Source organism: Thamnophis sirtalis, unplaced genomic scaffold (genome assembly GCF_051295495.1).
Source record: "Thamnophis sirtalis isolate CommonGarterSnake01/CBP01778 unplaced genomic scaffold, rThaSir2_p1.2 scaffold_4, whole genome shotgun sequence".
In the NCBI taxonomy this organism is placed as follows: Eukaryota; Metazoa; Chordata; class Lepidosauria; order Squamata; family Natricidae; genus Thamnophis; species Thamnophis sirtalis.
Genome location: NW_028261384.1, coordinates 26168860 through 26185546, shown reverse-complemented (window position 1 = coordinate 26185546; position 16687 = coordinate 26168860). Strand labels below are relative to the sequence as shown.

Below are 16687 nucleotides of genomic sequence, written 5' to 3'. Positions count from 1 at the left end.
ACTGCAATGTGCTCTACATGGGGCTGCCCTTGAAGAGCATCCGGCGGCTTCAGCTAGTCCAGAATGCGGCCGCGCGTTGATTGTGGGTGCACCTCGGTTCACCCACATAACACCTATCCTCCGCGAGCTGCACTGGCTACCTGTTGATCTCCGTGTGCGCTTCAAGGTGCTTCTTACTACCTACAAAGCCCTTCATGGTAGTGGATCTGCGTACTTGGGAGACCGCCTCCTGCCAATCACCTCCTCTCGACCCATAAGATCTCACAGATTAGGCCTCCTCCGAGTGCCATCCGCCAGCCAGTGCCGGCTGGCAACTACGCAGAGGAGAGCCTTTTCTGTAGCAGCTCCGACCCTCTGGAACGATCTCCCCGTGGAGATTCGTACCCTCACCACCCTTCAGACCTTCCGCACAGCCCTCAAGATCTGGCTATCCCGCCAGGCCTGGGGGTAAAGACCATAGTCCGCCCCCACCCGAATGCTGTATGAATGTTGCTTGGTTTTAATTATACATTGTGTTTTTATGTTATTGTATGTCTTCCCCTCCCATACAAGTTGTTAGCCGCCCTGAGTCCCCTCAGGGAAAAGGGCGGCCTATAAATAAACTCAACTATAACTATAACTATACTGCTTCACAGTGTTTTACAGCCCTCTCTAAGCAGTTTACAGAGTCAGCATATTGCCTCCAACAATCTGGGTCTTCATTTTACTGACTGCAAAGGATGGAAGGCTGAGTCAACCTTGAGCCTAACTGCAAGCTATCCTGTGCATAGAATAACTCTGTAAATACAAAAGTATTGTAAGCATAAGTGCTTTTTGCTTCTCAGAGATACAGGCAGTCCCATTTTACTACAGTTCATGCATCAACTAGGAACTATTTTGATTTCTAAATAATCAAGCATAAATTTCATTAAATAGGAAATAAATGTTTTACTTTTTCTAATGTTTGCAATGTACCATTTTTAAACATGTATTAAAATATACAATGTATGAACCTGTTTTGAAAATAAGGAAGAGCAAGATCTGATTTCCCAGATCTTCAGCTTTCACTTCCGCTTAGTGACTAGACCATATTAGCTCGCAAGAAAATGCAATAACTGCACCATTCCATCAATCAATTTATATGTTTTTTCTGGAAAGTATGTAAATCTTGCCATATGTTAGTCCCAAATTGCTCTCAGTTGATAAGGTGATTTCAGGATCACATAAATGAATGTGTGAATCTATTATATTATTCTAGAGCATTGACTTAAGCAATCTTTCTTTCCAAACTACCCACAGATCACACTTCAAAATATTTTAAATGCCTGGAAGGAAAAAAATAGGAAACTTGTCTTACTAAGAATTCCATTCTGTAACTCAATGTTACAAAACAATGGAACAGTGATTGCTTTCAGATATGAAAGTATAATCTTGATTTAATCCATTATAATTAATTTTAAGTATAAAGAATGCATTTTCCATTTCAATGAATTTTATGTTTATATTGATTTTGTAATTTATTCAATGATAGGCTAACTTTTCACAATATTAAAATAACACTTGCTGATTGTTCAATCTTGCAACTAATTGTAATCTGTCATGTTAAAGCCTAACATTTTATCACAAACTGGAGCTATATGAAGTGAGATGATTAAACAAGCTTGAATAAACAACGAGCTTAAGGTCTCCCCCAAAGCCAACAAAGATAATGAAGCCTGTTGAATCAAAGCCAAGAAGAATAAGGAAGAATTGGCTGTGTTTCAAACTTGAATGTAAATAGAAACATATGTTAAATTTTGTCATTGATGTAGTTGAATCTTCAAATCATCCGTTGTCTAATCCATACAAATAATAATTAGCCTTATTTCATTATTAATTGTATTTATAGTATGATTTCTATTGATTTTCTATATAAATACAGCCACTGAAAAGGAAATCTGTACAGTATAGCATAGAATAAGCAATGGTGAACCATGATCTCCAAAGTCTCAATATGCCCACAATTCTTCTCTGGGGGCCTGCCAAGCTCTTTACCTACCCACAGTTTATTGACGGGGGGGGGGGGGGAAATGTGCCTGAAGCATGATACCAGTCTTACATTATAACAAAACAATAGATTATATAGAACACCAATTTAAAAAGAGAAAAATGATGGTGTATTTGGAAACAGATTACAGCCTAAAATGTCCAGAGAAGATATAGCCTTAAAAGCCTTAGATGTGACAAATAGACTTTGAAGATTGTCACAGAATTTTACTTTTTGATGTCATAGAAAGGAAGCTTACTAAATGTTTAGCTTATAAATATATTCACTATAATAACTTGATTTAATAATTTTCATTGAAATGAAATATTTTTGTATTGGGTCTCCTTAATGGACATACCCTTCACCAATAACCATTCATTGGATGCATGCAATCATTGGCCTAAAAAATATGTGTTCCACTCACTATCTTAGAGGATTATCCATGATACTGCTGTTCCTGTGTACAAAGTTTCCCTCACCCACTCCCACCCCCCACCCAGATATAACTAAGCAAGACAAACACAATGGAACTTAGTTATATGGAATTAGTGGCAAACTCATCTCACAGATTAGATGATCTGAAAAGAAATCTGAATTCTCTTCAATAGAATTGACCAGTGAAAGTGAATAAAACAATTACTTTCTTTTCTTTCTCCTCCTCCATCTTCTCTCAGAAATCCCACCTGTAGGCCAGATGCCCTTTACTTTGTCTTGCCTTGCTTAGCTTATATACATTTGGAGTGGGTTATTGATTTCTGCTGTTGTGCTTCATTGAGACCAAAGCAGGAACCATAATCCATCACTAGTCCCACTGAGAACTGATTTAAATTGTTTTAACTACTTAGGTGGGCTGATAGGTGATGTGCTTTCCAAATTACATCCTTCTGAGTTTGGATAGTACGCAAACAGATTCTGAACGCAGCATGTCTTGAAAGTGCTTAGCTATATGGAATCCAGGTATCCATATGTTTCACATTTGCTGAAAGTGAAACTCATTTTTAGGGTGATAATAGATTTGAATATGTTTAACATTTGAATCAGTGCTATTACTCCAGAGAATGATAAAAAAATCACTGCAACCAGATTTTTGTGGATCTCTCTAAAACCCTTCACCTTCAGAACATAGATATAAAATTATAAAGCTTAATAGAAGAAATCATTCTTCATTTTTTCTCTTAACAGGTTTAGCCTCTGCCAAAGTTAAAGATAAATAAGGAAGACTGATATGAATGCCTTTAAAATGTCCCCAACTTACATTTGAATGAGACACTTTGGTCTAGTGGTTAAGGCACCAGTTTAGAAAGCAGAAGACTGTGAGTTCTACTTCCACCTTAGCCATGAAAGCCAGTTGGGTGGTCTTGAGGTGACACTCCCTCTCAGCCCAATTCATCTCACAGGGTTGTTGTTGTGGGGAAAAGGAGGAGGAAGTTATGTTGTATATTTTCACTGCCTTCAGTTATTTATAAAAATAATAAAGGTATGATACAAATAAATAAGAAAACAAACAAACACATTGATTAGGATCCTGAATAGCATAAGAGTCTTGTTTTCATGGCATGCTTACATATCTTCATGCAATGATAAATGGTGTCCCTTTAAATATATCTATAAGCTAAAGTGACCAGACGTCCTGCTTTTGGCAGGGCAGTCCCGATTTTTCACAATTTGTTCCTCGTCCCATGGCTTTTTTAAAAAGCCCCGATTTTTGGAAAGAATGCACGGCAAGCTAGGAAATGGCGGGAGAACAGGAGAATGAAAAATATCTAGGAAATTGTTCAACGATTAGGAGAGCAACCCCTGGCGTTCAATTGCAACTCTTCACGTACAGGACAGTAACTGAGCGGGCTTGTGACAGTGACTAACCGTGAATCTTCCAACGCCTTTAAGTGGGAGAATCCTGTCCATTTGTCCACCCGTAAATAGCAATAGCAGTTAGACTTATATACCGCTTCATAGGGCTTTCAGCTCTCCCTAAGCGGTTTACAGAGTCAGCATATTGCCCCCAACAACAATCTGGGTCCTCATTTTACCCACCTCGGAAGGATGGAAGGCTGAGTCAACCCTGAGCCGGTGAGATTTGAACAGCTGAACTGCAGAGTTGCAGTCCGTTGAAGTAGCCTGCAGTGCTGCATTTAACCACTGCGCCACGTCAGCTCTTATACATCAAAGTTACCCACTGGTTGGATAGCGAGTGGCGATCGCAGCATCAGCTCACACCCGAAGATCTGGGGTCGACTCAAAGTGATCCACTGCATGCCTTTCTCGTGCCAAATTCCTTGTGCAAGAGGGGTGGGAAGGGGAAGCTGCAGAGGAGAGGTCCAAAGGGAGTCCCCCTCCCTTTTTATCCAATTAAGGCAGAGCAGAAATGGGCTGTGTGCTGGCCCTAGAGAAGGGGATGGAAGGGAGATGCATGCAGCCACGGTCTCCGGCTGGGAATCTCTGGAGATGAGGCGGGCGCCCACAGCCACCACTGCGGCTGAAGCAGCCCCACGTTTTTGAAGGTAGTTTATGTGGATGGGAAAGCAAGGTGTGACAGTATGCAGCCTAAGTCCCCCCTTTGCCTAGGACCCCTGGGAGTGGGTGGGTGGAGAAGATAATTTAGACCAAATTTTTAATCAAGAACCTGCCTCCCCGGTCAATGGTGTCCCGCTTTACCAATGTTAAAATCTGGTCACCTTACTATAAGCACATAAGATTCAGAGATGATGTGGTGCAATCAAGTCCCAGATCCAATCTTCTTCAAACAAACTGAAAATAATTTCTAGGGAAAAAAACAACAACCTTAAATCTATATTGGAAAACTGTCCCAGTATTTAGCACATTAGCTTCTACTAGATCTGCAATATAATTCACTGTTTCTACTATTCCACCAAAATTGAATATTTAAGCACTAGAATCTTAAATCTGGCCACACACAAGACAAATATGTCAATTGAATATATAGAAATGAAAAATATAGGGTGTCTATTTCCAAAAGAGATGTTGAGGATTCAGCTGCAGGTTGCTGCTGGTTGAGAATATTGTATTAATAACTTTCTACCACAGATAAATTGCTTTGCATATTGAAATGATGTACAATGTTTTCCCAAATCAATTCCTCCCATCTTCAATTTATATTAAGTGATAAAAATTGAATTCCTAGAGCTTATGAAGCAATTGTGAAGATTCCAAGGCAAGTTTAAATTTTTAAAAGACATTTGGCATATGATAATCCCCAGGAAATGTATTGCAGTAGGTGATAGGGTCAAAATTGAAAAAGTGGTGTCCACTAGATGAGGAACTGGTTAAATGGAAGAAAAGCAAAAATAATATGATTATTAAAATATCAAAAAGTAGGCCTTCGAGTTGAAAGAAAGTTACAAATAACAGTTGTAACTATTTTTGTTTATATTTTTGATGCCTATCACTGACCAGTGCAAGATCTATTTTATTTTTATTAACATCTTTGGAATAGAGGTGGGAGTACATTGATGGCATTTACAGATAACCCTATCTGGGAGAGACAGTATTATTACTACAGGAAGCCATCAAGAAATTATACAGAGTGAACTAGGTGATCCCATGACCTCAAATAAGGAAAGTGGAATGCAGTGAAAAATACAAACTGTTTTAGTTATATACCAAGGGATTAATGATAAACATGTTTTCCATCTTTGTGCATTCAATAACTGGAAATAATTTTAAAAGATCAAGAAAAGAGATAACATTAAAACATCACATGGGATCATGTATTATAGTGGGGATTGTTATTTTATCTTAAGAACTCATTTTACAGAAGACTTTAATATCATAGGAGGATTCTATGTTTCATGTTAAAATTGAGAATCTTTCTTCCCTCCCCTCTTGTATTATTGTGTTAATAATAGTGGACATTGGCAATAATAAAGTGGAAATCAAAGCTGTTTATAACAGTCCTGACAAAAAGTATTATCTAAATTATTGAGATCATCTAGAGAGATAGGAATTTGAGACCAAACCATGTCTCTTTCTATTGTGCGATTATAAGAATAAAGTGCTGTTCAGATTCCTTTTCATTTGCAGTTATGCAACATTAAGTCTAAACCAAACAGTGTATTATTAATCTAGTTGCTGTTTTGAAAAAGCAGAAAGCTGCTTTAGAAGGAAGGACATTTTGAATCAGAAAACATCAAGGAAGAGATCCTTGATTTTTTTCCACATAATGCTTCTCTTGATCAAATTATTTATTCAAATCAAATAGTTTTCCTCTTTTAATGGGAATAAGCTTAAATGTGTTTGTTTAATTCTAATAACAAATTTTATTCATTTCTATGCAACTTGTGCTGGATTTACAAAATTAGCTGTATTTGATTCACATAAAAATCAGTACAAAATTATTTATGATGTAAGTCTATAAAATCTCTTATACTAAATATAAAGTGCAAACTAGCATTTACATTTTGAAAATAAAAATGATATCAGTGAGTATGATTTCAAATTTTAGAAGGTTCTGCTCCATGCTATAATATTTTCATTCACCTCACTTCTAACTCCCTCTCTATTCCTTCCATCATCTTGACTGCAATATAATTGTCCTTTAGTATAATCCTCTGCAAATTAAATTCCTATCCTTTTAAACTTCGTATATCCTTTTGAAAGAAAAAAATGCCTTTATGAGTAATTTTTAGGTTTTCTCTTTCCCTTTCAGTTGAATTCTAGATTAATATTACTAATGACTTTAGTTGATAGGCTTAAGCCAAGTTGATGATTTTTGGATTCAGGTTCAAAGTAATTTTTGAATAAGCAGTGAATCAGGAAAATTGATCGTGTGGTCTCTTTTACAACAGAATGGTCTATCTTTGAAGTATCCTGAAAAAAATGGTTGTCTACTGTATTTGGATAGATCTTGCTCAAGCAAATTTTAAAATTAACAAGGGGAAAGGGAAATATCCCATTCTCAATTTTTTAAACTGTTGCTGTACATATAAATTAGCATATATGTATTGATTTGATGGCCACTGTATTGTCAGTGATAGGTATCAAAAATATAAATAAAAAGCAAACGCATGGTATGAAGATAATTTTTCAGTGTTAGCTGCTCTGGATATCTGGAAAACTGCTCTGTGTTTTTTTAAGTGCCTGATGTTAATAATGCCAACATCTGTATTCAAGAAGAAGAGAGTTTGGTCAGCTGATTTTGTCCCAGAAGGAAAAAGCTAGAAACTTATCACTTGAGCTTTTGAATGAGTATCTGTTTGCTTATGCTCCACCCACCGGGGCAAAGGTCAGGATCTAGCCTACTCATAAATCGTCTTGCTGATGAGAGATAAAATAACTAAAGAAAGCCTGTTCAGAACAGCAGCTGCAAAGGGGAAAAGTATAGTTGCAAGAATGGGGGAGCATGCTGACACTGCAGGAAATTCCAAGGAATATAAATATTTATCACTAGTGAGATAAAAATTGTGGCCTCAATGAATATGTACCAAAAGGAGACCCAAAATTTGTCCTGTAGTAAATGGGATCTTCCTTTGGTGCACATCAGGAATCCCTCAGTGCATGTTTCCTTACAATACCAGTACTGCATATTGGCAAAAAAATACAGTATTGGCAAAATATATCTTAAGAAGAGTAGAAATATCTTTAAGTTATTTTTCTCTTAAATTGTTTGAGTTTCCAAGTGGATTTCTATATGTTTATTACAATTTTAATCACCACCTTGCAACTTTTATGTGTGATTATTTAGATTAGATTGTTAAAATCATTAAGATCTTCTATCGATTATTCTGGGTTTCTAAAACTATAGGGCAGCTAATAAAAATGAGATCCATACCCTCACTTGAAAATTCTCTTCAGATCATGCCAATGTTTCAAAATAATAATACTGTGGAACTGTCGTTTACATCGATGGACAAAAGGGGTGAAATTAAAAATGCTAACATTAGATTAGAACAGCACTTCCCAAAAAGGCAACACAATTCCTTGAAGGCAATTCTGAAGTTCAACAGGAAAGTTAAGGGACATTAGGGTGCTGTAGAAAAACATGTGCTTTTCACTCTACAGCAGCCTGTAGAGACAGATCTTTCCCAGAGTTTATAGTGTCTTCTTTCGCAACTGTACGGTATAAATCAGAACTTATAAAGAATTTGAGTATGGTTATAGTGATTGTAAAGATTGTAAGACATTACTAAAGTGATGAGTGATAACCATAAAGTGAGAAGATTTTGATAAAATGAAAAGGAGGATATTTAACTAACAAATGTAAAATGCTGCACCTAGATTGGAGGAAATGAAAGGCTTTGGTTTGGGATGGAGAAGATATGGTTTGGCAAGAAGACATGTCAGACTTGTAGAACACAAATTAAATAAGATCCCATTGCTAAAAAAAATGCAAATGCTACTTTGGGGCACATTAACAGAAGCAGAGTCCAAACCATGGAAAATAATTGCTCCACTTGCCCTGGTTAGATTATTTCAGTGTTGTTCTACATATCCAGTTTTGGGCACCACCATTTAAAATGGACACCAGTAGGTCAGAGGAGGGCTATTACACTGATGAGGGACTTAAATATGTGTTGCTTGGTTCTCCACCTATTGGAGAAGAAAGGGTATCCAAAATAAACTTTTTCTTTGTACTAATTGATGACGGAATACAAAGCCACACATAGCAATAGTTAGGCTTATATACCGCTTCATAGGGCTTTCAGCCCTCTCTAAGCGGTTTACAGAGTCAGCATATTGCCCCCAACAACAATCTGGGTCCTCATTTTACCCACCTCGGAAGGATGGAAGGCTGAGTCAACCTTGAGCCTGGTGGGATTTGAACAGCCAAACTGCTGAACTGCAGTCAGCTGAAGTAGCCTGCAGTGCTGCATTTAACCACTGCGCCACCTCGGCTCATAAAGGACATAGAAAGGGCCAAGATGTAAAAACTCAAAAGTTCATAGTCTCTATTACAGTGTTGTGAGGCCTAGATATAAGGAACATCTCAGATAAATGTGGAGGACATTTGAATTATTTATTTAACATGATAATTTTATTCATAAGGATATGTCAAGAACTCTTCCCAATTAGACTGACAGACTGTTTCAGGAATGAGAAAACAAGTGTGTTTTAGATAATTTGGCCTCAAAATTATTAGCTGTACCCAGCCTGGCCATTGGTAAAATATTGGACTGTTTGTCCAAAACATTTGATAAGCAATAATTCTTTTCCCATAGCTAGTCCAGCATTTTGTTCCCATAGGATCCAAGCAAAGAAGCTCACAGGCTGAATGTGGAGACAACAGTGTTTTTATTAACTGCCCTCTAGGAACTGATAATTAAACTATCTAACTGAGTGTCAAAGATTTCAAAGGTTTTTTTTACCAATAATAGCCACATTCTCCATACTCTTCTCTAAACCTCTCTAAATTTGTGGATCTCCTATGAGGAGACAGTGAATTATTTGGTTGAATATATGCTAAATAATGAAACATCTTATCAATCCTGATTCTTTCTATAACTACTAACTTTTAATTCTATTATTGTGAAAGAGAGAAAAAACATTTATCTACTTTTTCTATTATGTATATAGATTTATATATTTTTATCTTGTTTTCTCTCTGCTTTCTTGTTCATCTCCTTTCTAAGTCCCAAACTCACTATCTGCCATTATAGGAGGGATTATGAATCAATTTATTTATTCGCTTAAAAAGACTAATAGAAAGTTTTTTGTATCATATTTTTCAGAGGAAAAATTACCGCTATGCTCTTTCCATCAGTGTGTCATTTGAAGTAAAGAAGATGCCATACAAAGTTCAGCCAGCAAAACTTCCTGAAGGAAGCATAGCTGTGAGTAGCACTGAAAATAAATATAGAACATTAATGTCCGTTGTTTGGATAATTTTTACTGTGACAGAATATATTTATAGACAGGAGTTTCAAGATAAGAGTTTCCTGTGTTTTCTAATGCAGATCCATTTTTTGAATGTTTTTTAAAAGATAGTCATCTGAGTTTTCAAATAATTTCACATGTTGGTTGTGTTTCCATGTTAATAGTTGTTAGTTGTATATAATGACAGAAAATGCAAATCCCAATATACCAGGGATAGATATGCTTCTGGTACATTATGTTCTTGGAAAGGGCAATAGTCACAGTTACATATATGCTGCAGTACATGTTTGTTTGCTTATAATTCACATTTCTAAAATCACCTAATTTCTCAACAAAATAGTGGGTGAGGATATATGGTTGAGTATTATCAACTGATGATAACTGACACAATGGCAGCAGATGACCTCACCTAGAAGATTCATGTAGATGTTAAATGGGAGGGGTATAATGCCAAGCCCTAAAGAATTTTACATGTGAGAGACTTTGGACTTTATCTCTTCCCATTAACTTTGATTGGATTCACATGTAGAAAGGAAGAACAAGAAGCCTATCTGAAAAGATTCCAGATAAACTACTTCATCCAAGACCTCTTGTAGTTAAGGCCTTGCAGAAATTGGAGATCAAAGTCTAGAAAACAGATGTCCATGACTGTTGCGTTTAGTGATATTTTTTTTAAGAAGGACATGCGACCACTTTCCAAGCAGATGAACCGCATCCATCTTCCTTCAGGAAGTTACATGGACCCAGTCACATGGCAATTTTTTGGGGATCTTCACCAATCTGAAAGGATTTATATGTAATAAGTAGTAGGGGTAAATTATTAGACCCAAGGTTCACTTCCTTAGGAATTATAAGATCAAACACTTCCCAGGAACAAGACTATGTTTAAATTGCATTGACTGGATCTCTCCATTCTAAATCTAACACTAAACAGATCCATTGTTTGTTAACTTCTAACAATATTCTTCATAGCAGCCTTGCAAATGTTGTTAAAATCTATTTTTTTAATAGAAAGCAACAGGTCAGATTAAAAAGGGACTTTTTGCAACTTTTATTGCCACTATATAATCAATGATGAGACTAGTGAAATGTAACTATTTATTCTATTTATTTACTTATTTGTATTATTTTTATAAATTACTCAAGATGGCGAACATATCCAACACATCTTTCCTCCTCTTATTTTCTCCTTAACAAAAATATTGTAGAAACTAATCAAGAAGAGAAGCAACTTAGAACTGAGGAGAAATTTCCTGACAGTTAGACCAATTAATAAGTGGACCAGCTTGCCTCCAGAAGTTGTGAATGCCCCAACACTGGAAGTCTTTAAGAAGTTGTTGGATAGCCATTTGTCTGGAACGCTATAGGGTTTCATGCTTAGGCAAGGGGTTGGACTAGAATACCTCCAAGGTCCCTTCCAACTCTGCTATTGTATTGTATTGTATTGTATTGTATTGTATTGTATTACTGTGAGGTGGGTAGGACTGAGAAAGAGTGACTGGCCCAAAGTAACCCAGCTAGCCTTTATGATTAAGGTGGGACTTTAATTTATAGTCTCCCATTTTCATGGTTCATAATAGTTAAGGCATCAGGCTAAAACCCAGAAGACTGTGAGTTATAGTCCTGTCTTAGACTCAAAGTGACCTTGGGCTAGTCACTTTCTCTCAGCCTTAGGAATGAGGCAATAACAAACCATTTCTGCAAAAATCTTGTAAAGAAAACTGCAGGATTTGGTCAGGCAGTCTCCGAGAATTTGACCTGAAAAAATGGGGGGAAATATCCATAATGTAGCATGTTTGGTTTAATTCATTATTTGTTTTTTTTGTTTTTTCAATACTGTAGTTCTTTTTGCATCTCTTCTGTGGTTTCAACAGGAAAGGACCGTAATAAAAATTATTAATATTCAATTCCCAATGGGTGATGTCTTAAAAAATATGGATTGAGTTTTTTCAAGCTCCCCCGCTGTGTTGGGGGTGTAATTTGATACTGCTTTGTCCATAAAGCCTATTTGACAGCTTAAAATTAAAACATGTATTTCCTGCCTCAGAAGAGTTTGGGAAGTAACATATGTAGCTTTGTTGACAAGACCCTGCACTTAGGAATTGAGAAGTCCAGTTTTAGTCTTCAGAGTTAGAAGTTCTATGGTTTGAGATAGAAGATCTGACTGTTTCTGCCTTTTATCTCAAGAGCTGCCAGTTCTGAAATGGTAAAAAAGACAGATTGGAGCTTGTAGCCCATGGTTACTATGGTATTAATATCTTCATACTTAACAGTGATCTGTTATGCTTTTGTTTTGAGAACTATGACAAAAGATTAAAGTTTTTCTTAGTACTTATCTATGATATCTAACATAGAGCCCACCTTAGCCCAGTGGTGTTGAGGTAGCTGGCATGTCTTCCTGTTTTGAGACTTTGTGATTCCCTAATAGCTTGTATCTGGGGCAGTGGTAGGTTTCAAATTTTTTTAGAACCAATTCTGTAGGTGTGGCCTGTTTTGTGGGAGTGGCTTGGCAGTCATGTGATCAGGTGGGAGTGGCCAAATTGATGTCACTCACCAGGAGATGTCATGGATTGGGTAAAATGTGGAAGCTCACTTAACAACGCTCTTGCTTTACAACCAAAATTTTGGACTCAATTATAGTCATAAGTCAAGGACTATCTCTGCCTTCCTCTGCATGACAGCCTTGTCCTAGTAAACTATTTCTCCTTTCTGGCAATTTTCCTCTCTGTTAGAAGCACCAAAATAATCTATACAATGCAAGGTTTCCTGTTGCAGCAGGGGGTTGAACTAGTAGCCTTCTAGCCCTAAATTGATATGCTGTTTTTCTTTCTTTCTACTAACAAAGAAACCTGCCTGAGGCTCATTCCACATGCCTGCTAGATAGAAATAATGAGATAATGACCTTAGAGAAAGTTTGGCTCCATTCACAAGCCTTTTAGAAACATAATGCTCATATTGCACAAACTCCAACACTTTAAAAACATAAAACCATATAACATATAATGATATAACCAATTTGTTCTTTCCTGCACCTTTTCAATTTAAAATTATTAAGACTTGTGGACTTCAGCTCCCAGAATTCCACAGCCAGGCATGCTCAGTTCCGATTTAAAGCGACAGCATTTATTTTCCTACTTTGTGAAAGACATTTCCTTCTTTCTTTTTCTTTTTCTTCTTCCTTCCCCTACTTCCTCCCTCTCTCCCTCCCCCCTCTCTCAAACACACACACACACACACACACACACACACACACACACACACAAGTTGGATTGGAAATATTTTCCAATGGCTTGAAAGCGACTTCTCTGCCATCCCCCTCATTCCCCTGCTGCCTTCCCCAAATACCTTCCTGCAAATGCAGCCTGCTGTCTGGGTGGAAGATCCTGGAACGCAATAAAGCCCACCCATTCACCTCCTGCTGGCAGGCTGGGGTGAGAGGAGAGGCAGAGAAGCTGGAGGAGAGCCAATCCAAGCCTTCCAAAAGTAAGAGGCTGGGGGAAAGTGTGTGTACTAAGCATGGCTCTTTGCCTGGCTTCCGGCCTCATCCTGTGGTCTCCTCAGTGCTCGCTTGTGCTCTCCCTCCTCAAGTGTAGTTTGATTACAGGAGGAGCCACGTTGCTTTTTAAAACTTGTAATCAGTGAAGCTGGGCTGGATTTTTTATATAGTTTTATCCAACTGTGTTTGTGTGTGTTTGTTTGTGTGTTTGTGTGTTAGAAATGGATGGGGAGGAAGTCACTCTACTTGGGGAAGGAGAACATGAGCGAGCACTGAGAAGACCACAGGAGGAGGCAGGAAGCCAGCCAAAGAGCCATGCTGTAGCATACACACTTTCCCCCAGCCCCGGAAGGATCCACTATGTAAAAATCCAGCCCAGTTTCACTGATTACAAGTTTGAAAAGGCAACATGGCTCTGCCTGCAATCAAACTACACTTGGGGAGGGAGAGCACAATTGAGCCAGGGTCCTTCCCTCCAGCCTTTGCCCAAAGCCCCGCACAACACTAGGAGTATGAAGTTTGAATTCCTCTCCCTTCCTCCAACCTACATGTACCTTTTCCAGCTGCTTCAGAGAGGACTTCAACTCTGCTCTTGCCTAGGGTCCTCTGAAGAAGCCCCACCCTCACTTCCTTCTCTTTGAGAAGCGCTTTGCAAATGGGCTGCAGGGCAAGAGTGCATACCGGTATGGGGGCATGGCCACACCTCCATGGAATGGGTACGCAAATGTACGGCAAATTTCTGGAACCGGTACACCCAAAGAGGTGCTAACTGGCAAGAACCAACCTCTGATCTGGATATCATTAAAAAAGTGGAAACCATTTTGTTCATCCCTAATATCCAGGGTTCAGAAAGATGCTTCTTTACATTATAGTTCCACCTACTTATCCAAAAGGAGAGACTTTTAGAAACAGATATTGAACAAAGCAGATAATATATTTTGGCAACTGAAATTAACAGAAAGGAAGAATGCCCTCCAAATGTGTTGAGTTATAATTTGCATAATCCACAGCTAAAGTTCAAAGCCACTCTATGGTATACATTATTCTCTAAAGCATTTTGGATCTTTTTTGTATGATGACATTTAGAGAAATCGGTAAGTTAGGTCTATCTTCCAATCTGTACATATGTTCTTTAAAATGGCTGATAAGTATTGTCTCCATCTGCATTGGTGTGCTGTCCTGCAGGTGTTAGCCTGCTGTCCAAAAGAAATGTCTGAAAATATGCAGAATGATCAGATATATGTTTTTTAAGGTCTACTTGAGGATGAGGGTTATTTTTCCAAACATATGTTTTATTGCCAGATGCCCAAAATAGACTATAAACTCTTGAAAAATGATAGTGCTTTTATGTCTTTTCAGAATTGGCTATGTTTTATGGAGATTTGCCAATTTTATAACTTGATGTGTTGTAGACAGCAATTCTTTTTAAGTCTTTACTGACTATGTTTTTTTATACAGTTCTCCAGATATCAATCAATAGAATATTAATTGTAGTTCCAGGAAAGAAATTTGAAACATTATGTTTCTTTACATGAGTCAAAGTAAGGGTTGAAAATGTTTAGAAATACATATAAGCAATCTTCAACTTTATTATAATTCAGAACAGTCCTCATACAGATTTGATTTTCTTTTTCCTACTTATAAAAGACTTGTACAACAAACTTTAGAGATTGTTGCTGAACAATTACCTTCCAGAGATACATAAGCAATATTTATAGATATGTCCACCAAAAATTGGCCAGATACTATTTCTCTGTCAGGCAATTATACCCTCAGTAAAAACTTCATTGCTGCTCTTTATATTGTATTGTTGATGTAGTTGTTGATTCTGAGTGTAATCAACAACTAAGCATTCCTGATCGTGTTAGTACATTTGTAATGTATAGAAATAATAGACCAATTGCAATGTGGATAAAATAGTCTTGAAATTTTCAGGAAAACTGGTGAGAAGAAAGTAACAAAATGTTTGCTGTGATGTCATAATGTCAATTCTTCCCATTATTATTCTATCTGTGCATGTTATCTCACAAGTACATTAAAAAGTACATTAAAATGCATAAAAATGCATTCCCCTATAATTGTACTTATATTGAGAATATTATCATTATATTTATAATGAGAACTGATATATCTTACTTAGAAAACCCTCTTGTTTATTGATTAAAAATGTGTTTTCCAATCTTCCTTCAACTCAACTTTTCCCAACTTCTAGTTATGAGGATAGTATAATTTTCAGAATTGCCATTGACCATAGGTAGCAGTGAACATAGTCTTGACCTGATATGGAAGAAATCATACTAGGTTTACAATGCATCCAAAGAAGCAGAAAAATATTATATCATGTGATTAATTTTCTTATAATTATTTTAACTTTTTCTATGTTTACCTTGCATATATGAATGCAACAAAGTAAATCAAACTAAGGAACCAACATCCAGCATTCCTTTTCCAATAAATGGATATTATCTGCTTTCCAGGAAGCCCATAAGTAAAATAGCTCACCTTTATTGTTAGTGCCCAGTACTATTAATCAGAGACATATAGTTCTTAGATTTTAACCTTCATTTTAAATCATTTTCACTGTTGCCATGTTCATCTGGATAGTATTTGGTATCTGAAGCAGCAATATATTTAATGCAGTGTTTTACTGTGGTGCAGTTGGCACCAAAGCCTTTCCCAATTAAAGGAGGCTGTTGAAGGGACCATGTGCAACTATACGGCTATCGCCATGTCACTTTTGGATCTACCTGTTGTCAAATAAACGTTCAGTATGCTTTCTCATTTGTATTTCTATTGTAGTTTTTTTTCTTTTGTAACATCTTTAAAATTAGTCTCTTTTACAAATTTCCTCATTTCTGATTCTGTCTTTCTCCACTTAAATATTATATGAAAATGAACGAGACCATCATTGCACAGTAAAAAGTACATATGATATATATGCCACTTTTGAGGCTTGTGAATATAAGAACATAAGAAATATTCCTTCGAGATAGAGAAGCTTGTAAGAAAAACATTTAATAGAGTTTAGCTCACTCTCAAAAGTTTCCTATCATTTTATATGGCAATGTTTTCTATTAATTAGTTGTGTGCTTTTAAAAAATAAGATTTTGTCGTAAAGAAAAGTGGCCATCCTCTGTCTAAAAGCAAAACTATAATGTGAACAGTCTTCCTCTTTTTTTATATAGCAATTTTGATGTATACAAATTATTAATTTTGATCAATATTTTTTTCCTGGAAACAAAGATCATAATTTGACATTTAATCCCCACTGAGGATTGTGTAGGATTTAAAACAGAGATATATGCACACAAAAAGATCTTTCTATAAATTAGGCCTGTATACCATGAATAGTTAGT

The 16687-nt window shown here is 36.8% G+C and overlaps 1 protein-coding gene across 1 annotated transcript in view; it reads left to right on the top strand.

The window, feature by feature from the left end:
- Positions 1–16687, top strand: part of ITGA8 (integrin subunit alpha 8) — a 136888-nt gene that overhangs the window by 103959 nt on the left and 16242 nt on the right. Inside the window, exon 28 of the mRNA XM_087712649.1 lies at positions 9691–9792. Within this exon, the coding sequence (XP_087568775.1) occupies positions 9691–9792 (102 nt within the window). The remainder of the gene's footprint in view (positions 1–9690; positions 9793–16687) is intronic.